The sequence below is a fragment of the Strix uralensis genome, chromosome 3 (genome assembly GCF_047716275.1).
Source record: "Strix uralensis isolate ZFMK-TIS-50842 chromosome 3, bStrUra1, whole genome shotgun sequence".
Classification (NCBI taxonomy): domain Eukaryota; kingdom Metazoa; phylum Chordata; class Aves; order Strigiformes; family Strigidae; genus Strix; species Strix uralensis.
Window position 1 is genome coordinate 97861071 of NC_133974.1, and position 24803 is coordinate 97885873.

The 24803-nt window shown below is 41.7% G+C and overlaps 1 protein-coding gene across 8 annotated transcripts in view; it reads right to left on the minus strand.

Moving 5' to 3' along the window:
* Window positions 1-24803, minus strand: part of TTC7A (tetratricopeptide repeat domain 7A) — a 179686-nt gene that overhangs the window by 15845 nt on the left and 139038 nt on the right. For 7 of the 8 annotated variants that reach the window (XM_074863528.1, XM_074863527.1, XM_074863526.1 and 4 more), the window contains one exon: window positions 24417-24619. The exons of the other annotated variant lie outside the window; for it this stretch is intronic. In XM_074863528.1, the coding sequence (XP_074719629.1) occupies window positions 24417-24619 (203 nt within the window). The remainder of the gene's footprint in view (window positions 1-24416; window positions 24620-24803) is intronic. 8 annotated transcript variants of the gene reach the window in all.

Consider the following 24803-nt stretch of genomic DNA (forward strand, 5'->3'; position numbering starts at 1 on the left):
GGCAACTGCAGAGGAAGAGAGCGGCAAAACAACTCTGTCAGCTCCTGCCTGGTACTCAGGAGCCTGATCCCTGCTGCACAGCCAGGGATTTGCTCTGATGGCTGGGCTACTGAAGCTGCCAGCTAACTAGTGGATTTGCAGGGAGGATGGCAGTGGGGGATGGGGGTTTCTTCAGCAGAGGAGAACAAAGTGTTTGCAATTTCTTGGACAGTGAGTGAGCTGACACACAAACTTACTAATGTGAGCATCCAAAATGATCATTTCTCCTGTGGGAGTCAGCGACTAGAGGCAAAGACAAGTTCTCTCCCTCAAGCTCAGCTGCTTCAACACAAAAATTTGAGTTAAGAGGCTGCTCTAAGGATTGCTTTTCCCCAAGGACAGCTTAGAGCAGTTATTTTGGGATATCTGAAGCGCAGGAACATTCCTGGGATTCTGCAATAAGCCTCAGAGTTGGGAAAACAGAATCTGCTCACCAACCGCAGTTTGGAAGGAGGCTACCAATCATCTCCAAAAGCCAAATGCTGCTTTACTTGGTCCTTGGTGGAGCTGCAAAAGGCATGTGCCAGACAGGCATTATACCTATTGGGCGAGCTTCTCTTAGGGTCAGATTAGAATCAGTTTTGATGGCTTTCTCCTCCCCAGCCCATAACCCACCTATCTGGGACTTGCAGAGTGCCACTGCTGTACCAACGGGCAGAAAGCAGCTGTCCTGATTACACTCAGCATGACTGGGGATGCTTCTGGCCACCACAGCCTTATGTACCACGAGCGTGCAATCACTTGACGGGGAATTCCAGTGGAGAGCACTGTCCCACAGGAGGCTACGTTGATGGTCCACCAGCAAGTGCTGCGCTGCTGACGTGCCATTTTTGGGAGGAGGTGTAACTAGCTATGTCACCCTGCAGAGCAGGCTGAAAATAGGATCGCACTCACTGTGCCATGTGGCTCAGCGGTATGTCAGGACATGTATTTTTAGGAAATTCCTCCTTTGGGCAGAGAGGGCGAAGTGCTTGGCCTGGTTTGCAGGCTGCTGGCTTTGCCCAGATCTCTCATGCTAGAGTGTGGGAGCATGTTAGCTACCAGTCGGCCTGTGGATGCCCTTAGTGCCTGGATATGGTGCTAGTCCTAGTTACCTATTGATCAGGGTGGCTGTGAAAGGGTAAAAGATGGCTGGTCTGCTGCTGTGCTTTTTGTTCAATGTATGCATACTTGCTCTCTCTTTACCGGTGCTTTTCAGAGAGGGAACTGACCTCCAACAGAGCAGGGATGGAGAAAAAAGTAAGGAAGATCAATGTCTTGGGAAGAATGTAGTCTCTGAGGAACAGCAATAAAAATGTACCTTGCAGAATGAATGTGTGAGGGGAACAGGGAGCTCAGAGAAGATAGCTCATGCAGAGAAGAAAAAGAGAGGGAGAGAGAAGGAAAAGCAGACAGTAAGAAGAGGATTTAAATAAGCTTCTGGAGAGGCAAAGAGGAGTCTGACTTCATGAGGTACTTTCTGGGTGCAGCATAATGAAAAAATGCAGTACATCTCCATGCCCAGCCAGTTACTGATGCATAGACAGTGCTGTGACTTGTCTGACCCCGGGAGAGGGGCGAGGTAAGGCAGCGCTCGACCCAGATTCGAATTCTTGTCTCTGACAGATTAACTTGCTGCTTCCTCTTTTCCCCAGAACATCACTCCTATCAGGCAGCATGTGTTCAGCTCCAGCATCTGGGTTGTGATTTTTTGGCAGCTGCACAAAATCTTGCTATTAAATCCCACCTGCCAGTCTCATGTCTGCTCCCACAGACCTTTGCCTGTTAGCAAATGCTTCAAAATCACTCTGCCAGGCACAGCATATCATTCTGCAATCCTACCTCAGGCAAAAACCCTCATGCAAGGGCTCCTTTTAACTTCAGTAGGCTGCAGGAAGGAAAGGCTGGAGGACAGGCCTCTGGATTACAGGCAGAAATATTCATTTAGGTTATGGTTTGCACTGCGTTCTTTTCAGCACTAATGTAAACCAGCTATTTTTCCCCTGAATTATCTGAATAATACTATTTTGCCTGTGACATTTTAAGAAGCTTTCTTTTGAGATGTGTTTGTGCATACAGCTGTGCAGTAAGAGAATTTGTGAACTTTGTTCACCAGGATATGTTCATGCAAAGTCATTCTTCTCTTCTTTACAAATTCTTCCTTTCCCTTCTCTTGCTTCTTAGCAGTCCCAGATGAGCAATGCTACCACTGTGATGTGGTCATACTGTACATTGTTTCATTGTTGAAACAGTTCATTAGTAAACAAAATGCTGAAATACAGCTTGCTCATCTGTCCTGGATAAGAGATCTATCCACAGAAATAACTGCAATTTTTAATTCTGTATGAGGAGAGAGGACTTAAACTTCCACATAAATCATCTGCTATAATATTTCACAATCTGACTTTCCCCAGCATGAAACTAGGCAATGAGGCTGTGCTTTTGGTGCAAAGGACAATATCTCTTGGAGATGGTCTAAACTACTTGATTATGGTATCTCTAAAATTGCAAACAAAGGAGACAATCAGTGCTTTTTGATGTGGACATCTGTCAGCAGAGAAACAACTGCTAATTGTCATGTAATAACCACACCAGACACTTCCATAGCAGTCATCTTTCTGGAAGTCAAGCATGAAAAAACCTGTTACTCATTCAAGCACCAAGCATATTTTGTCTGGATCTGGCTGCATTTCTGTAACTGCTTAAAACTCCAAAGTGATATGATGCTCTTTTATAGATGGATACTTGAGATCAAAATATTTAGCCAAAATATAGCAGTCAGTAATTGGTTTTCTTGGCATGTGATTAAGGTATTTAGCTTTATACTCTTAATATTTGCATTTTAGTTTTAGAAGCAATGTAGGTATACTGAGAAAAGGTGCTGATATTCTTACATAAATACAAGCACATGAGATTTGTAGAGAACTGGTTCAGCAGCAGAACTATCTAGTTTCACTTCACTATTCAGAGAAGTCATTGCTCTTACAGAACACCATAGGAGCTGTCAGTTTGGCAGGTACATGGCTCTACATGAGCTCTGAACAATGCTAAAGTAGTACAGTGCTGTCTAAAAGCATGTGCAGGGAGGAACAGTTAATTCTTTTTTTATGAAAGGACAGACTCTAGACAGCCTGACATCTATAGTAACCATACATGTGATTTTCTAAAGCATCTGCATACCTCCTTTGCAGGCATGGGCTCATCATCCCATCGCTTAATTGAAGAACATGGAAAAAATAGTTGCAACCTCTCCAGAGACAACAGGTAAGGGGGGATGACTTCTAATGACTAGTAACCTGAACCAGGTTTGAATTAACCAAAAACTTCTGTAGAGTATCTCTTGTTTAGATGGCACCAGAGCCGCCTGCACTACATACTAGTTATTTTGGTTACATAGTGTGGCAGTAGTCTAATGACGGATACTCTATTTAGAGGAGGGAAAATTTAATTTTCTTTTGCCAGAGGAAAAATATTAGATCACCAGGAAAGAGGGTAAAATCAATCCCTCATGATTTTCACTAAATCGGTGAAAAAACTCAACTGCCTAAATATAATGACTTGGGCAACACCTGCAATCACACAGAAACATAAGATATGTTTTAGTGCTGTCCACAGACCTAAGCAAAAAAAAAACCAACAACAAAAAAAATCACATCGCGAAGCCTTTTAATCCATATGGAGTGAAGAGGACATTTACAGAGCAGTACAGCCCCTAGCACTGCATCCATTCTTGAGTCTAGCAAAGCCCTTTCACTTTAATGAGGTTCATCTGCCTTTGTACTACGAGGAACAGGCATGGGTACGTTAAATGAACCAGCCTGCATCTCTGAGACGCCCAGGGAAGCAGCAATGTGGAAAAGACCCACTGTGCAGCAGCATGACAGGAGTCCAGCACTCATGTGTCTGGGCAGCACTGGAGACAGCCAGTGAGAGAGAGGGGTATCTTCAGCTCTTGTTGTGACAAAGCCTCAACAAAACACAGGCTCCAGCAGCAGCCCCTGATAGGGATGATGTACTTGTAAAACATTTACATTTTCAGCAGGATGTTTCTAATTAAACTCAATTGGTTTGCACACCTGCTGGGAGTGACTGCTCTGCACCTCACCTCCCTTTCCTACTTGAGCACAAAGAGGATTCAACTGCCTAGGCTACCACAGAGCACTGTGTTCCTTTTGTGCACTGACAGTAATTGAGAAAATGGATGGCAAGAGCCATGTTTTGTGTTTGCTACTCTTCTAGGAAGCTCTTTCTTTTATCTTCCCTTTTTTTTTTTTCTACACCACCACCCACCGCCCCCCCCCCCCCCCCCAGCATAAGACTGCTCAGGTTTTACAGCCGTTTTGTGAGAGTGGGGATCGACAGGGCTTTGTGTAGTTTCCTGACTGTAGGGCATCATGATTGATGCCGATAATAAAACCCTCAGGACTGAGGAAAGTACCCGTACAGATCCTGACTATGATCAGATCGATGGTATTGAAGCATTCTATGGTTAGTAGTACAGGGCAGAACAGCTGGCTGTCACTTATTAAACACTTTTTAGTCTGTCTTATGAGCACAGCCTGACTTGAAAATTTTAAGAAAGGGTTTTATTGACACTGCATTATATTGTCTGAGGTATTTATGGTTTTGCCCAGAAAGGTCTAAGACAACCAAACCTACAGAGAAAGCTGCTGAAATTGTGTGGACAGCCAGCAGGACTTACGGTTTGTGACTGCTGTCCTAGGCTCCCTTTCTGCATCTTTAGGGAGCCAGCACTTGTCAGTGAGATGTAAGTCATGCCTCAAAAGAATACTTGAATGTATTGGCCTTGTTGTACTGTGGCGTTGCCCTGCTGTGAAATGAGAAAAATGCATTTACTGTGCCGTGGCAGCAGGTCAGCATCCCAAATGTTCTCCCCTCCAACAAGCTCACTGGGTCAGAATAATTCTGTTTTGGATTGTACAGGACAGTCTCCTGGGTAACACGCTTCACAGCAATGCTCGGGGGGAACACGCCCTTGAATGCAAGGCAGTCAATGAGATTTATAATTACTGTGTTTTATAACCTTGTTCATTCAGGCAGGAAAGGATACTGTTGGAGAGATCTCAAACAAGAGAAATTATACATTTGCAGCTACATAAATAGTTGTTGCTAATATGATCTGAAACCTGCATGGCAGAAGGTGCTCTTTTTGTCCACTGTGCTGTCCAGCACAACACAAAAAATGCTCAGACTAGTTTTAAACTCAGGCAGCAGTATAGCATGAAGCTCTTGACTTCAGCTACCCTCTCTCAGAGAAGGGGATGTAAAATCCACTCTGTATCACTGAAATCTTCTGATTACATTAAACAAGATCTTGGCTCAAGACCAGGTCCCAGCTGTCCCAGTAGTGCTAATGACCACCCTCCTCGGGGTGCTGAGCATGGGCAGAATCCAGCTGCATTTTCACACACGCACAAATGTAAATTGTCTGCACACGGTGGTGTTAATGCTTCTGGGACGACAAACCTAACCCATAGATGTCTCATCAACAGCAAGCTCCATGCAGAATACGTTTTATTTTTGGAAAAGCCTGGAGGTAAAAAAATAAAATCTCCTGGTACAGTTTGTTTCTGAGTGTCCTTGATGCATAACAGCATGCTATCATCTCTAAAGATTAAAAACAATCCCTTCTTATTGCTCTGCTGGGTATTTTAAAAGAAATTCATGCACAGATGAAAACAAATAAAAACAATACCCAATGGCTCTGCAGAAAGCCTGGGCCTCTAGTTTCAGGTAGTCTGGAGACAATTTTAAACAAACATGGACCTCTTAAATCCTTGGCTACAGCTCCGGCGAGGACATGTTGGCAAAACATCAGTAGCCTTAATGGGTTAAGGCTGGTTGAGGATTTTCAACATCATCTCCATTTTGTGGTTTTTAGGGTATAGCTTAACTAGGATCTAGAGCTTATCATGTGCAATACTGGATTTTCATTATTTTTTAAACTGGAGCTTCAAGTTAAATAATAACACCTTTGTTCAGGCTTGGTTTAAACAAAAAATCAGAGTAGCTAGGTTGGGTTTCATGATGTTAAGGTCTGGGGTTTTTTATGGACTAAGGCATGGGTGGAAGAAGTCACCCTCCTATCATCAGTGCAGGACTGGGGCCCCAAATGACAGAATTAAACACAGTATAAACCAAGAGAGCCTCAGGCACTGATGAAGGAACAGTTCAGCTCGCTTCAGTTAACATGGCTTTTGCTTTTACCCACTTGGCTTTACTGTTCAGAGGATCTGGCCCAGTACAAGAATGAAATCTCTCCTCCAGCCCCCATTCTCCTTCCAGCCTTTGCTGCTGGCTAGCTCTGATGGACAGCTGCAGGAGTTTCTCAAGGAGAAATTTATGTGACACTGCTGCACTTAGAAAAAGTCTGAAAATAGACTTTTTTCTTTTTCTTCACTCCTGCTTAGGCACTAGCTTTGCTCAGGCTGAAAACCAGTCTGCAAAGGTATACTTGAAGGCTTGGTTTTTAAAGGCTGAGCAAACTTGTTCACAGGATCACTTGCAAGGCAAAATAACTCCAGACAGAACTCGCATAAGATGCTTGTGCCAAACACAATGTAAGTATTGATTTAGGGGTGCTGGTGGTATGGAATATAACAGGGATAACATTGAATACAAAACCATGCTCTGTTGCTCATAAACAGCCCCACAATGCAATGTACGCAATGCATAGGAAGGAGGCCACAGCAGGTCACGTTCAGACTGTACCTGCTGCACAGCTTCATTTCATTTTAAAAAATTCTCTCTTTTATTTTTAAATTAACGTTATACCTGCTATGCACTGCCCACCTGCTTTACTGCAGTTGAAGTTTGTTTGCTCTTAAGTCTATGCTGGCTGGGTGTCAAAACCACCCTCAAGTTTTTGGACAGTAATGTCTAAAAAAATCCTCCCCTGGCCCTCCCTCACCTTCTTTAAAGTGTTAGACTTGTTGCTTTTCAAATACTTTGTCCTTGTTAACCTTGGCTATCCCCTATCCTTTGTTGTGAGGCCAGGGCTACTGACCACAACTGCTGTTAGGTGGTTACTTGTGGTGTAAGAGCACTAGCAGCACTTAAAATGTACAATATTGCAGAAAGCCAGTTGCTTTCAAGGCCGCCTTTGCCTCTTCTCCTTCGGATGGGGATTACTGGAATCACGGCAGCTTTGTTTGGGATAGTTTTATCACTTCCCTGGTTTGCCTCTTGAAGTGCTGATTTCCCAACATCCTGGAGGAGCTGTGGAAGCATGAGGTTGTTGCGTGCAATCAGTGAGGGACTGCAATGTTCAAGCACAGTTACTTAAGCTTGTCAAAGCTACATGCAGCAGTGCTAGCCACCTGGGGAAGTGGGTGGCATCCACACCTACACAGCTGTTTCCCTAACCCACTTCCTTGAGGACAACAAATCCTATCTAACATATCAAGTCTAGGCAGTGTTAAAGGCACAGTATAGGTTTTTCTACCTTGACCCAAGCACTGGGATATGCTGCCATAGATACCTAAAAGCCATCACAATTCCCTTTAATTTAAAAGATTTCACCTTTCACCATCAGCTCTGTGGTATTTGAGCATGGGAAGTCCCTTCTAAAGGGAGCTTTCTTCTAATAGGAGATGCAGAGAAGCAATCCCTCTAGTTCTTCTCAAACTGTGACAGGCTCTATGACCACTGAGATGGAAGAGGTTTGCAAGTTGTCTAGTTCAAAGTATGCAAAAATATTAGGGCTGCACTTCCAACAAGGCTGCACTTCTGTCCATTTGATGCCAGCTTGTGAGACAAACTGAGTAGTGCAATACTATCAAGATTTAATACATTTACAGAATTTCAGTTGTATGAATTTGATTTGAAAGTATTTGCACTGCATGTATATGTCATGACTTGTCATAGCTGCCTGCATTGACACTACATTATGTGAGCATTCCTATTCCAGAGACTAGCTACATTGATAAAATCACTTAGTACAGCTGACCAAGCTAAAAATAAATTTATAAAAAATAGGCTGCCTTTTGGCTCAAGGATCTCACATATACGCCATTTTAACTCTGTGATGCTGCTATTTTTGATGCTGCTATTTTATATTTGCTGGTTTGGGAAAGCTGCTTTCAAACAATGGGTTACTTCCAAACCATTTCCTTTGATTGTTCTTCATTCACTATTGAAAGTAAGAGATTAGTTAAAAATGGTATATGCTTCCAGTCTGTCTGATTTGCTGTGTCAGCCAGCAAATAATATACAATAGAGAATTTCTCAGAGAACGTAAAATCTGTGAGCTGACAAATTCTTCTAACCACTGGTGACTATGGTGATATTCAAAGAAAAAGAACTTAAAGCTGCAGAAATGTGAAATTAACACTTACCTCAAATAATTGCACTATCATTTTTCATTAGTGAAAAGCTGTTCTGAGCTTTCAAGGTTGTTTGTTTGACCTATTTGTGGTATTCTAGGAACAACAGCAAGGAATTCTAAAGTGACGGTTTCTGCTCCCGATGCCTGGAAATCTCCAGAGCTTGTGGATTTTATCAGTCTCTCTCTACATTTATTTACTTTTCTTGCTCTCAAGGCAAGACACACTTCAGGCAAACAGGATACCAAATGGTCCATGAACCTGGTGCTGAAGATACTTCAGGCAATTTTGCTCTTAACGTGCACGAAATATGTGCAGAATCTCTTACTCTTGCTGAAGTCACAAGGAGAATCGGTATCTGCTTGTACTGCAGAAGCCTGTCCTGAACTATCCTCATGTACATAATCTCAGTTTGGAAAAGATCTAAATGCTGTGGGGTCTGGCTGTATGTTAACAAGTCTATAAACTCTCCTACAACATCAAGCTTTGAGACTCACAATGTGGTAATGGATCATATCGGACTTTAGAAATGCTTTACTGTGGCATTTATTTAATTTGACCTAGCTTCATTTGTCTGTATTAGTCACTCCTGTGCTCTGCCAAGCTGTAAGTGACAGCCTCAAAGAGAAAATACCACTGCCTGCCAATCTGGCACAAAAACTACTATAACTAGAAGTTCAGAAATTATATAGATTTTGTTTAGATGTGGAAGGAATAATACTGCTCCCTTCTTAAAAACCATACAATCCCACAGAAGTGCCAAACCTGCTTACCGTTAGCTGATTTGGGAAACACTGCCCAGGGGACTATTTATGTAAGGATGAAGTTAACCTTTCTCCTTGTTTAAAAAAAAAAAAAATCACAATCTCAGAGCTGCTTGAGAATTTATTTTAAATGTCATTCATAGTTCATCCTTCGCTACCAATTAGGTTTGGCGGGGTTGGTATGTTATGCGTAAATGTGCTGAACAAGTGCTGTGTTTCAGCCATATGCTGCCTCTTTAGTGCTGGTTCATGTCATGTTCAACGCAGGTGTTAAGGTCTGCAATACATAGATTGGCTTGACAGGTTGTGGAGAAGGGGGAGCTATTCCTTGCAATGCAAGGAAAGGCAGACCACAAGGATAAGTTTACCACTGAATGGCAGCAGCATTTGCCATGCTAATAAACGGAGTAGCAGCTTTTCATGATCCCCAGGGTTAACAGCCTGACACACAAGAGCCAAAGCATGGGTGGTAGTCTCCCAGTGGCTCTCCATTTCAGGTATCCAGCACTGCCCTCACTCAACCTCCCGGTCTACTTGTTTCAGGATCACTAACTGCTTACAAACAAGGCTTCACTCTTTCAACAAATTAGACATCTGCCCTGGCCTGGCTAGTTCTGCAAGGAAAGACCTCTTTAGAATCTGGCTCTATTTTCTTACTCTGCTCTAGCCTGGGGCACAGTCCATTTATGGTGTTGGAGACCTGTCCCCTTTCCAAAGCACCTGACCTCCACCAGAAGAGATTGCTCAGGGGATGCAGGAGGTGCTCCTTCCATCTAGGGTTTCATAACCAAACTTGAGCCTGCAAAAACCAGTTGACAGTACATTTCTTGTAGCTCTGAGGTAGACAACCATGTGTGTGTACACACAGACACACACATTTACTTCCCTGCTGTAGGCCACAGGGGATGCCACAACCATTCCAGCAGCTCAGCTGTTTACAAACAAACACTGAAAGCCTAAAATCACGAGGTGACATCAGTCCCTCCTACCAAAAGTGTCCTACTCCAACAGCTTTCCAATGACTAGTGATTTCCCAACAGGCCTAACTTTTCACATTTCTCTGCTTTTGTTCATGTTGCCTTAGGCAATACCATTCCTTACCGTCTACAATGTGGAAAAAAACCCCTGAACACTGTATAGCTTTCTGTACAAAGGGCACTGTGGGTTACTGAAAAATTCAGTGTTGATACCAAAATCTCAGCATAACTCAGAGATGGCAGCTCTATATTTTATTTAAGCATGGACCAAAATTAATCTTTTACTTAGTCTGAGTGTAAAAGTCTTACTTGCTATAAGTGATCATTATGTGCAATTCGCCTCTGGCCCTTAACGATACAGGTCTTGCTCGTCATTTCAGTGCCCCAGTCTCCCTGGAGCTTTAAAAGGAACTGCATTTGCTGAACAGTGACATCTCGCACCTAGGATGGAATAACCCCATGCAACTGTACAGGCTGGACACCAACTGGGAAAAGCAGCTCTGCAGAAAAGGACTTGGGGATGCTGGTGGACAACAACTGAGCATGAGTCAGCAGGGCACCCATGCAGCGCTGAAGGCTAATGGCATACTGCGCTGCACTAGGCAGTGCATCACAGCAGACTGGAGTAATTATTTCCTTCTATTTGGCATAGATCTGGAGTGCTGTCACCAGTTTTGGGTCCCCCAGTACCCAGAAAGATGATGACAAACTGGAGAAGGGCAAGTGGAGGGCCACTGAGATGGCTGGGGGGACCATAACATTATGAGGAGTCTGAGAGAGCCTTTTCCTCTCTAGGCTAAGGAGGTATCCAGTTGCCATCTTCAGTTATTTAATGGGTGACTGGAAAAAAGATGGGACCAAACTTTTCTCAGAGGTGCTCAGTTGCAATGGATTAAGGTACAGCAAGGAAAATTCTGGTTGATTAGCTATTAAGAAGAGGTGGTGGAATATCCATCCTCGGAAATACTTAAAGCTCAGCTGGACACAACCCTGAGGAACCTACTCTATATTTGAAGCTGGCCCCGCTGTGAGCAGGATGACCTCCAGAGGAAAGGTCCCTTCTCACCTAAATTCTTCGATGATTTTAATGTGCCTCACAACATGTGTGCTAAGATATTAAGCCACTTAATATATCATCACTGGTGTCAGGTATCATCAACACTTTCATCTGCTGGAACACTCCCAAGCTGACTCAAATACTGTACGTCTTGTCTAAATGCAATTAAAACGGCACATGGCAGTTTCTGTGTTTCTCAGTTAGCCTTGCATCATGCATGTTGACATTCAAAATTAGCTGACTTGGAGGCCTGTTCCCCACTCAGTTCAGAGCTTATATTGAGCTTGCCTGGTTTGTTGTAAAACTTACTAAGGCTCACAAACTAAGGCCCTCCCTTCAGAGTCCCATTAACCACAATTTGGATTTTGGGGGAATCAAAGCAAAGCTCACACAGTACAAACCTAATGAATCAAACCCTAAATGATTAATGTTCCTGAATAAAGCAGCAAACCTCACATAGAGCTCCACAGACCTTATTGCTCTGCTCTTAGGACGTAAGGGGAGCAGTGGGCAGTGACGTCTCTCCCACATTGGCATCTATTATTGTAATGCTGAGTGCTAGCTCCTATCACACCCGTAATCCTGTTTGGGAAGCTCTGCTACACCATTTACGTTCTTATCTTTGTTTAGTCAATGCTGGCAAATAAAAGCATAAACAAATAATCTCCACTGTACAGTTTGGCACTACTGAGATGCTGCCATTTGTGTCCCAGTTGATTTTTATTTGCAATCTCTTATGCTAGTGACAGTCTTGGAAAGCAGATACAGCCCGGTAAGTGATGCAACTCTAAAACTGCTCTTTGTATAAAAATGAATGCTGAACAGGTGAACGCAAGCAGTGAGAGAACTGGACTCACTATGAAAACATCAGTGCAGTAGCTTCTCTGGAACAAGTCAATTAATTTCACCTCATTTCCTGTCTTAGGCCATGCACTAGGAGATACTCAACTATCTTGTGTGGTATTTAAAGAAGTATGTGATCTATACAAATATAGGCACTCACTTTAATTGCACAGTCTCCCTCTATCTTTAGGGGAAGAACAGAGGTAGACTCTTCCACAAGACAATGCTGAGCAGGAACCTAACAAAAGTGTCTCTATACCAACCTTGGAGAAGTCCCTCTCTCTGGGCAACAGGTGGAGAGAGTGACAAACTCATCTACCCAAGATAAAAGGTTGAGAACTAGGCAACGTGAATTTTCACCTACAACCTAAAAGCACTTAAAAGGGAATTGCCATCTCAGACTCTCAGAAGAGGAAGTATAAAAGCCCATTGTTTTGTTTATTTCATACAAACCTGATGGCTATTAAGTAAAGCATGACAGAAAAATTACTACTCACCCAACTTCCAAAAATACTAGTAATGAGGACCGATTTAGGCAAACATTATATTTGACAATGCCAGTGAACTGCATGACTCCAGAGAGCAACCACAAGACAGATGCTCAAGCCTGTTTCTGATTAAGCAGTTCCCAGTTGGTATGCTGCGCCCAGCGACTGTCTCCAGTCCGTGCCCTTCCTGATGGAGGAAAGGCTCGGCTAACTACACTGACCATAAATCTCCCCACTGAAAGATGATTAGCTTGAAAATCCCCTGTTGTTCTGTCAGGAAGCCATACAGAAGAGTTGCAAATCCATTAAATTACGTCTTGCAGATATGTATCTAAGGAGAATACATGGCATTTGGTGATATATGGAAACTACTGCGTTATACCTTCAGACAGCTTATACAAGTATCTCTTTCCAAATTAACATTCTTGCCATCTGATTCTCATTAGACTCACTCAACTATTCCACTAATCTTATATTTTTCCTCCCAAGGGATTAACATTGATTTTTTTTTTGTCTTGAACACACACAGGAAGGTCATACTGTTTCCTACAGGGTGGATTCATTCAATAAGGAACTACACTATTAAACCTGACTTGACATTATTGTCAATAGAGCTGAGCTGCCACAATGCTGCTTATTTTTAAGAGAATTTCAATGCAACTCTCCTGAGTCCAGCTACATCCATCATTCCACTCCATGATACACACAAGCTACTTGACAACTCATTAAAAATACATATAAAAAATGGAGGTCAAGGCTGCATCTCAGGGAAACCCTACCAACGTTCAAAATGCACCTCTAATTTAAAAAATAATAAAACTCAATTATAAAATGGTTCTGGGAATAGAAGTTCTTCAACAGGAAAAGGAAATAGTAAGGCAGGGCAGGTGAGCCTGCAAGACATATTTAGCTCGACACTCTGCGTTTCAGGTCACATGGGAGGACAGTATGAATTCAGTCACGGGTGGTCTGGAAAGGGCAGCCTGCATGCCTGAATGGGCAAACACTGTTTTGTGTTTGGTGAAGTCCTACTTATAGGGACCTTTGAGGCTCACCCCTCCCTCCCTCATAAATTGATCAAGCTCCAGTATCAGAGAGGTCAGATTGTTCTTCCCCCATCTCGTCCTGGAAGACTGCTCCAAAACCTCTCCGCACTGATGTCCGGGAACCCTCTTCAATCTTCAGCACCAATTTATAGCAGATGAAGCTGCATCCTTTAGTTGATACAGCTTTTCTCTCCCCACAGCATTCACTATTTGCTTCCACATGTATCTGCAGAGAGCAAATGTATCCCTTCCCAGTCTTTGTTTTGCTACTCTGACAAGTCAAGCTCTCTCCTGCCCATCTCTGACCATCATGGGCACTTCGGGATTTTTTTCCCTGCTCTTTTTCCAGCCAGGGCTTCTCTCTCTTGAACACTTTCACAAAAACATAGGCAAAAGTTACATTAACAATATTAAACAGCAGCTCACTGATAGACTGGAGCTTTACAGAAGCATAAAGAGGGATGAGAGGAAAGGAGCAAGAGGAGTATTTTCAACACATAAAAACTGCCCAAGTTTAGATGTCACAAACAGGAAACCTATATTAAGTTCCTGCCTCGGGAACTGAATTTTCCAAAGGGCTGAGGAGTTCCTCCCAATTTCTTGGTCCTGGATTATTTGTTCTGTTGTTTTCAGACACTCCTTCAACACCACTGGAACAAGCTTCTGACCTAAGTGCACTTGCAGATTCTTTGTAGTGAATTTTACCTTTCCTGGATAAAACAGCAAATAAATAGCATTGAAACAGCCTTTTGGAGCAAATCAAGGATCATCTCCTACAGAAGTCTATCTACAAGGCAGAGAAGGTCAGAAAAGTAAGAAACAACCTGTTGAACAGCTAATGGAAAAGAAGTGATTTTAGCTGCCTCTGAATGGTCAATGTTTTACCTTGGTATTTTAAAGTAAGCAGCAGTCTATGTTTTTTGCTGTCTCTTCTATGCCCCTTCCAATTCTTTCCCCTCCTCTTCTCTCTTATACACCTATATATCACCATTTTCCTGTTCTCCAAATGTACTGGAGAAATGCAGTGCATTGAACAGAAAAAAAATAGTGAGAAAAATTGTTAACAACATATAGGGATTTCCCCACATTGAGGGAAAACTTACGGCATGGGCTAAACTGTTTCAATGTTTTGTACTATCAGAGTAGTCCAAAAATATCCTGCTGGAGACTAGGACCTAGCAAATTCACCCTTCCAGTGTTTTCTTATACACTCCATATTAGGTAGACCTAAGAGAGTCCTAGAGTCTGTAGCACTCCAAGCTGCATCACAGAAGACGTCACTGGTCTTCCTTTGGGTTGCTAGAATCTCCTGTTGACTGTCACTATTACTTAATTAAGAAAGAAAAAAAAAGAAAAAGCACTTTGTTCAAGGTTGCTCCATTTTTGGAAAGGCTTGTAATGACTGTCTACTCGGATGCTTTTTCTACCTTTAGGTCTGTCATCTCTCAAAAACCCAAACCCGTTCTCACCAGGGGAAACTGCAGAACTGTACTAGTACAAAGATGTTCTGCTTGCACCGAATTTGCAGAGCAGAAGCATACATTCACTGTCAGAGAAAGGAAGCACCCTTCCTCCCCCCCTGCAAAAGCTATTTTTTGCAGGTGTTGTCATCTCTTATCCCTAGGAAGAGAAGAGGGCTGTGCTAGAAAGTCGTCAGATTCACATTTGCTTCTGTTTTACTCTGTGCTTCATGGCACCGCTGTAACAATTTATCAATACAATGGAGGGCAAGGCACAACAGACAGGCAAGGCAGACTCCTCTAATGAAAACAAATCCTTGTGAGAGGAAGAAATAGTTTGCACATCTGCCTCCTAAATCCCACTCCCACCACAATAATGTTTTCATCACTACTTACATTTAGGGACATAAGGGTACTCAGAGCTGTAAAGCACATCATTTGTGCTGAACAATCGCAGTGCTTTGCCCAAAATAATTTGTGGTCCAAAAGCCCAAATAAATAAAGCACCATAGGAATCAAGACATATAATTAGAATAAATAAGATTTTGCGCTTACAGAGCGCCTGCCATCTGAAAGTATTTGCAGATATTAATTAAGCTCCACAAACCCCAGATGAAGTAGATTAGTAGTTTCATCCCTGTTTTACAGAGGTTTAGAGTAAAGCGTGACACACAATCACAGCTGAAAGTGCAGTGGAGCTGGCGGTGCCAGGGATGGCGAGAGCCAGGGCTCCACCTCCCCTCCAGCCCTCTCCAGTGAATTGCCTTCGATGGAAAATGACCGAGTTGCAGTTCTTTGCTCTCTGGAAGAGGAAGGACCCACCCTGTTGCACAACAGTAGCAAAGCCTTAGCCTGAAGTGTTCTGATAAATACTATGAAACGGTGCTTAGTTTGGGAAGAGAAACCAGGAGCTTGCTCGCTCTCATACATTTGCTTTGGGTGCTCTATCTCGCTCTTTCTAAACATCAAGAGATCGCCTCTGCGTCAGCAACCCCCACAAACAGTTCTAACAACATGGCTTGTAGCTTCTCAGGTTTGGAGGATGCGACATATGTAATATCTTAAGTCCTGTAATCTGCTTTTTATTTTTCTATTTCTGTGCATTTTACTGTATTACAGCTCCTAGGATCACACAGACACGATGTAATTAAAAACTGTAGCAAATACAGACATCAAAACCTTAAAATAACCCTATTTTGAAGCAGGTTTTACATACAGAAATTCTGGATAATAAATATAAATAATAAACACATCTGATATCACCCAAAAATATTTAAAGTCATGAACTCAATGCATATATGTATTTCAAGAAAAAACCCTTTAAAAAGTGCTACGAGTAAAGCTTCAATTGTTTAGTATGTCAAAGAGCAGTTAGAAATTAATTTTATTATCTACTGAAATTCAAGTTATGACAGCAATTTCTCAAAGATTCCCTTTTAATATTTGTTTAAGTAGTAGCTGTGATAATGAAAAATATTCTCAGCATTACAAAAATAGTACAACTGTCCACTTAATCAAAATTACCCAGTTCCTAACTCTGCTTATCATCTTTGCCAAAACAAGAGCAAGGGGAGCATCAAATGCGGCTAGGAAGAAATATCTCTGGAACAGATAAAACCAGGTCCCTTATTGTGTCTCTAGATACAATTATCCACCTAATTACACATAGGACAAATGCACAGTTGTCTTAACTACAGGGGGATGCATTTTAATTGTGATGTTCAATTCTCTGTACACAAATATAAAAAAACTGAGCAAGAAATGTCACTAGAAAATGGAAACAGACCACGGAACACTTATCTACAAAATAGCAAACAAATTGGATAAACTATGGACATAAAGCAGCTCCTTAGATGATAAATAACTCTATTAATGTGAAAACTATGCTATTTTGTTCCCACATTTAAGCACAGAAAGCATTTTAACTTCAGCTTTCAAGGTAAAAATGCTTTTAATTAGGGTCCTAGCTACCTTGCAAGACATACAGAGCTTGGTATGATGGAGCTATGATAATTTACCCATGCTGAGAATCTGCCCCGTGATTTATATGATTACTTCATGGCAGCATGAAACAAATCCCCAAGGAAGTAATGCATGTCATCCTTGAAAATATTAAGCAATCAAGCCATGTTTTTATTATGTGAATGGATGCCTTTGAAAACAAGGATGCATGCACCATACTGTGAGGTAAAATGAAATAAATGAACAGAAATAATTCATTTCCATGTTCTAATCAGTGGAAACTGTAGTCTTCAAATTATCCTGATGCTACCAAATGTGAGTCTGGAGACAGTAAGTTGACTCTTCTACTAAAATGAACATGAAATTGCATCCTAAGTACACAATGAAGGCCAAATTAAACAGTCCAAGAGTCTGTAAAGGCTCTTTCTTTTTATTCAGCCCTTGCATCGAACTGAACAATTAAGAGCAGATTTAAACAAAGCATCATATAGTTTTTAAACGTTCAAATCTAATCAAAAGCAATGTACTTATCTTGGGCAAAAGGAACATAATCTATACAAAAACCTGTTTTCAGTCAAGCTCTTCAGCTTCTAGCATTACCAGCAGAGAGAAGTTTGTGTTCCACCAGCCAGAAGGATGTCTCTGGTAAGCAGAATGAAGAATATATATCAAAGGCTAAAACTGCATGCTTCCTGGCTGTGTTGTATTCACAGACCAGGACACTGACATCTCTGCAAGGACCTGAGACAACACAGTTACACTGCTCACTGCTATTATAAATCACCATGCATTTATTAGAGATGCTGACTGTTGAGAAAAAAAAAATCTAGCCCCTACAGACACAAGGAAATGGAAACAGAGCTGTGATAATGAGATCAGGTGAACATAAAACATTTGAAATAGAATGCTGTATTTGTATGAAAATGTATATAGGTAATAATTATATGAGTAGAAGACTACAGGACAGTGAGGTTTTTTTAACAGAGTCTACAACACTGCCTTTGAAGCTAAGCTAATTTTTTGTAAGTGCATTATTTGCTCTAGCCTTCTTATCTTAAAAAGAACTGTAAGAAATCCAGAGAGAGGCAACAGCAATAATGAAAAGAATGGGACTGGTTCAGTCACAGATATCTATAAAATCAGTAATGGGAGGAGTGATGAATAAGAATCAGTGGTGCGTTATGTCTTCCAATATAAGAACAAGATGCATCAGTGTGGATAGGAAGAGCTGCATCGAGAACATACAAAATTTGGTAGTTCTTTGTACAGCACAAAGCAGACCTGTGGGTCTCCTTGCCAAAGGGTACTGTGAATGCTGAAAGCTAACACAGGCTCAAGACAAGTTCACACAGGAGAAATCCACTGTGAATTACTAAGCAAGTACAATCTACGTCCACTTCAGGATGTCCCCGAGCTAAGTCATAACCTCAGAAGTACCACGTATGCCTCCCCTGCTCTCATTCTTTCCTAGGCACTTCCTTATGTTGCTGTTGGAAAGGACTAGTTGAACCTCTGGTCTGACCCAGTACAGTCATTCCACTGTTACATTTAGTATCTACTAGCAGAAAAAATTCCTGGTATTAGCTTCAGATTCACTTTGGGGGGATGACTGGATGGAAAGCAGATTTGCAGAAAAGTGTCTGGTGGACAACAAGCTGGCCATGAGCCAGCAATGCGTCCTTGCAGCAAAGGCGGCTAACGGTACCCCGGGCTGCAGTAGGAGTGTTGCCAGAAGGTTGAGGGAGCTGATCCCTCCCCTCTACTCAGCACTGCTGAGGCCACACCTGGAGTACTGTGTTCAGTTCTGAGGTCCCCAGTATAAGGAGGACATGGACATAGTGAAGAGTATCCAGCAAAGGGCCACTGAGATCATTAAGGGACTGGAGCATCTGTCACACAAGGAGAAGCCAAGAGAGCTGGGACTGTTCAGCCTGTAGAAGAGAAGTCTCAGGTGGGACCTTATTGACATGATTAAATATCTGATGGTAAGGTGTAAAGCAGATGGAGCCAGACTCTTCTCAGTGGTATTCAGTGACTGGATGGGCGCAAACTGAAACACAAGAAATTCCATTTAAACATAAGAAAAAGCTTTGTTTATTGCAAGAATGACCAAACGCTGGAACGGTTTACCAGAGAGGTTGTAGGGTATCCATCTTTGGAGATATTCAAACCCCAGCTGGACACAGTCCTGGTAGCCTTCTCTAGCTGAACCCGCGTGAGCAGGGAGTTGGATACCATGATCTCCCAAGATCCCTTCCAACCTCAACCATTCTGTGATTCTGCTGTGTGGCTGATTCCTCCCAAACTGCATTTACCACAGGAACTTCTTCAAAAAATAACCAGGCCTTCCTGGGGAAAGGCCAAAATCTACACTAATCTCAGAAAACAAGGGTTACAAAACAGCCTACAGTCTATTGGCCCAGCTTAGGTGACTTAAACTCAGGTGAGTGGGAAGCTTGTTCTTCCAACTTCAGTTGGAGGGTACTGTATGACTGTAAAGCCCATCTGCATGGCTGCTGATCTTACATTTTGTGGTGCAGATGACAGTCTCTCCAAGAAAAGGCAGAACTCTCATGATTAGCACAACTGGTGTTACCTCTATATTCTTGATTATGGAACAAATATATTTTCCCTAGATTATGTTTTCCACCCATTTATGTGGTCACAACGAAACACAGAAATACATTACGAAGGCTGCTTTCCATTTTAACCTTCACAAAACCTCACCAAACAAAACCCAGTATGTATTTCACTTTGTTTTGCTATCAAGCATAGGAATAAGGCAGTGCAGACAGCTACATGGCATTCTGATAACAACCTTATCATCCTTGCCCCAGACTTCAAGAGAAGTGAGGAATCATTACAATCTTCCACTGCAATCAATAAGACTCAAGTATGAGTTGAGCAAAATTTTTGGTTTCATGGTATTTTTTTGTTGTTTTCATTAAATCTGGCACAGTGATGGAAATGAGGGTGCCCATTTCCTTTCCTTTTAAATACACGATTCTCTTTCTTCTTTCCTGAACTAAAACATGTTGAGAATTGCTCTAACTTGAGAAAGTTATGTGAGATGCATGCTGGGCAGGAGTCTTCTGAATATCCCAGTATGTTTTTAGTTTATCTTGCAATATTACATATGAAGCTTTAGGACTCAAATCCAACATGCTGGCATTGATTTTCTCCTCCTCTGAATCAAAAGGGAGAATGGTACTGAATGTAGCGTGGCTGGGAACTAGCAAATTTCAACGTCTTTCTCTAGCTACATACAGGTAGGTGGATTTGTTTTTCACTTTACAAGGAGGTGTCATCTGCCCCAGCTTATGTTATATTTTCTGACTTGGTTGGGCACATGTCGGTTTTGTTACCACCATCCCAAAACTGTGTATATCATGATGTTATATAACCAAATTTGGTACATACTGAAATAAGTAAGCTGTAGTTATTTGGTTTAGAAATGTGCTGTCAGAGATTAGCATCTGGCATGGCTGACTAGTCACAGTGTAAGACAAGAGAATATGGACTAAAGCTCTTGCTTCTGGACCAGTGAAGATACCTACTCAGTGGAAACTCCATCAGACCCCCTGGGAGGGAGGAGCGCTCTACAATCTTTGCAAGCAGGCCCAAGAAGGAGCCTGTGAAAGGGAAGAAGAAAAGAACAGGGGTGTTCTAGTAAAGGGAGGGAAGATAGAAATTTGTGAGGCAGAACAAGGAGAAATGTGGAAAAAAATCCCTAGCAAGTCGTATTTCCTAAAGAGAGATGTGGTCTTACAGTATGTACAGTTTCTAAGGGCCAAGCCAAGCTAATTGTTTCTGACAGCAGTTGTTCAGCCAGAGAAGGAGCTCCACACCTCGCCAAGAGTACTTTGGTACTTAAGTATGCTGCCAACAGCCCCCAAACCTGATTCCATGTGTTTTTTCCAAATGAAAACAGAACCCCTCAACAAATGTGCTTCCTTAGATTAGGTATTAGCCAGTAATATTTACTTTGTAAAGGCCATTGGTGGATTCTTAACACAGGCTTAAGGATCCTGTGGCATCACTTATGAACTGCAAGTGCTAGCACGAAGCAGCACAACTACACAGTATTTTCAATGTTCCTGTGGTTTCCTAAACACAGTATCAGACACCAAGTGCCAAGAGCCTCCACGATGAAGCACAGTGTGCTACCTACCTCTCATCAGATGCACTTAGCACTGCAGTCCTGCTCTACAGTGCTGCTTTTCCATGCAGCAGCATGCTTTATATGGAAAGCACACTGATTTGACAGCTTTTGTAAACACCCTACAGTCACAGTAAAACACAGCCATTTTCAGCTATGCAGAAAAAAGAGCTTGTGTTTCTTATGGTGGTGACTTTACCCTGTGTAAAAATGAAGTTATTGACACCCGATGGACTCATGCATTGCTAGATCTGTGCCCTTCATTTAAAGCCAGCAACACTCTTCAGGTTGGAGTCTTCCAAATATAGCTTTGACAACCCAGTTCTGAGAGCCCAGGGGAAGAGACATGACTACTTTGCTAATTGATGCTGATACACCAGGGAGAATCAGCACTGTCTACAGCGGAGTTTTCCCTTAAAGTGGACTAGGTCAGTTGGATGGAAATTGCACTAAATCAAACAGTAATTCTCATAACCAGACACTCATTCCCTAAATTATTACACATCCACAACAGTATTACTACAGTGGGAAAACTACGTACTCAAATGTTTGGGGAGAACAACACTGAAACAGCATATGTGAATTTAATTTCAGCTGCCTGTGTATGTGTCTTGCATAGTTTGAAGCCATTTGGAACTATCTGATAATCCAGTTTGGCCTCTTGCATAATCCAAGACATAGATTTCCCTCTGGTAGGGGACTGAACATACTGTGCTCAAGATCTTGTATTTTTAATAACAGTACAGCTAGTACTTGGCTAATACATACATTTCAGAAAGGCATCCAGTCTTCTTCTGATAGCCTCGAGGAGATGCAGAATTTACCACTTGTGATATTATATCCTCAATTGCATAAACCCAGTCTTAAGTTCTCCACGGGGACACTGTCTCATTCAATACACAGGACAAAATCACTTAGCTAGCAGCCATTCAATATTTTATTTTTGCCCTTTTTATTTGATGCATAGCCCTAAAAGCCTTGTTTACTGCTCATTATTCCAGCTCTGTTCTGAAAGCAGAATGATTAATTTCTTTACAGGCTTTTCTATAGTGCTCATCAGATGCTTCTAACTTGTTATGTGCAATTTCCTAGCTTTTGGAAAAGCATACAAAGGAATACCATTATGTGGCATCCTATAACTACTGCCATGATTCATATCAGCAGGGATAGACCAGACCTTTGCTATCTTTGCTAACAGGTGTAAAACACAGGCTGCCAGCATGGCCAAGCTAAAGGAGATGAGGCACATGCTTAAGCAAGTGATTTTCACTGATATTTGCTGGCACCAAGATGGGAAGATTCAGAATTTTAAGGAGACTGAAGACTATGAAGTGAAACTATTCTTACAGGTTCACACTCCTTTGTTTCTCTCATAAGACAGACCCCTCTAATTCATCCTTTCCAACATGCCTGCCCCTCAACCCATGTGTGGCAGCCTGGTTTCTTAACCCAGTCTCATTCTTCTTATCTAGCCAGTCTTATCCAGAGTTACCTATCTTACCTTATTTTCTATCTATCCCTATTTCTCTCACTTCGTTACTGAGTTTATCTTTCCTCTTCCCTACTTGCTTATAGACCGAGTCTCAGCCCCCAAATTCCCCATCTCACTGTCTTTTTCACGTCTCCTAAATTTTCCTTCCATCCCTTGACTAAGAGAAGATGGAGCTTACGGGGGTTTGAGGGGAATGAGCATTCACAGACTCCTTAGAGGTTTCAGAAGTACGTATCTACTAAGCACATATAAAATGTGTTTTTTAAAGGTTATAATTTGGATAACCTAGGAAGGATTTTCTTAAAGATGGTAAAAAGCACATGAATATGTTAGAAAGACTACCCATTCCTGACAAAACCTGGATACACTAAAGCACGCTAAAGAAGATGTCACAGAAGCCTTTAAGGTCTCTTCTTTAGCCTCATTTTCAGAAACAGTTAAGCCATGTTGGGTGACATTTTCCAGAATAAACTGGGCCAGAACAGATGTGCATCTCAGAAATTCTTATTCCAAATTACTATAGTTTCAGAAAATTGCAAGCAACTGAAATGGGAAGACACAGTATGTGGTTCTGCTCATAAAATAAGACAAAAATGAAAGCTATTAGTATCATGTTGGCATCTAACTTGATGGCTGCTCTGGTATCAGTGACTCATCTGAAATCATGACACTAACTGAGCAAAGAAAGTCATTCTATCTTGCCAGGTTTTTACTGACTGATTTTCTAAAGGTTGGATCACCGCACAAAGTAATATTATTGCCCCATATAAGCCTGATACGTGCATAGCTGTTTTGTAACCTTCTCCTGACATAGGCGCCAGCTATTCATTTGCTGGTTTTGCACTGAACGTTCATTATTACCAAATATCTCCTCCCTTGCCTGCAGGTTCTATTATTTTCCTCTCCATTATAACTTTACTTTACATTTATCCTCTTGTGCACTGATATCCCTTCAGTTTTGGAGTTGCCTGCAAACCTCATCAGAACCAAATTTATGCTAGCAGATTTGTATTTCCTGGCTAAGACACAAAGCAGTCACATGGATATTGAATTCCTGTAAAAATTAAATTAGTCAAGAAAGACTTCTAAAATCCCAGAGAGACCTAGTAAGGGCTACAGCTAACAAGACACATCACTGATGAAACATTAACTATTGTGATTTCATAAGAGAATTGGGTTTTGGTCTTCCACAAACTCCCTGTATTATTATTAAACTCTAGGCCCTGTGTCTGTAAATAAGCTTGTTTTGGTGATGGTGCAACAGAAAAAAAAACTTGTTGGATAGGAGTGTTACCAAAAAACCCCACAAATGTGAAGTCACTACCCCTACAAAAGGTTGGAGCTAAGCCGCAGTTCAAGACAATAACAGATTAATTTTACCGTAAACTCATAGTTTAGCTTGATTTGAGCAGACACAAGACTCCAGCCCAAGGTTTACAAACCCCGTACACATCTATATTCTATAGTTATTTAGTTCAGATCTCTCAAACACCAGTGTACTGCTTATTTAAAATATGTAACAGTTACTAGGAAAAGCAGCAAGACAAAGCAATGAATTGACTTCCAAAACTATCAGCCTTTGTCAATTAAAATATTTACTTTTGACACAAGTCCTAATTAGTTAAAAACATTCAATCCAGTCTTAAAATAGAGGTTCAAGCTACCCAATTTATTCTTGGAACAGTCACTTGCTCTCAGGATTAGGAAGACAATGGCATCCAGAGCAAGCATGAGCCCTCTCCCCTCTTATTACAGTTAATCAGAAACATAAATACTATAATGGAGCTGAGCCCCTGCAAACTCACCAGGCTGTGCATAATTTCCACTCCAGCTGGATTCACAGTGAGTGCTTCATCATACAATTGCCTAGCCTCCTCCAAATTGCCTTTCATCTCTGCAAGCCTCCCACGCATGTACAGTACAGCATGAGATGTGGGGAAAAGACTAGCTGCCTCCTGGATACAAAAGCCTGCTTCTTTGAGATGCTGCTGTTCCATGAAGAGTTCAGCTAAAAAAAAAAACAACAACAACAAAAAAAAAAAACAGAAAAAAAAAAACCAACAAACACCCTACATTAGTTGAAATAAGTCAGAGACCTTTCTTCACATTAATTACATATCATCTCCCTTAAGCATATTAAAACATGAGGCCATGATCCTGCACAGTGGTTACTACTATGGTTAGTGCTTACT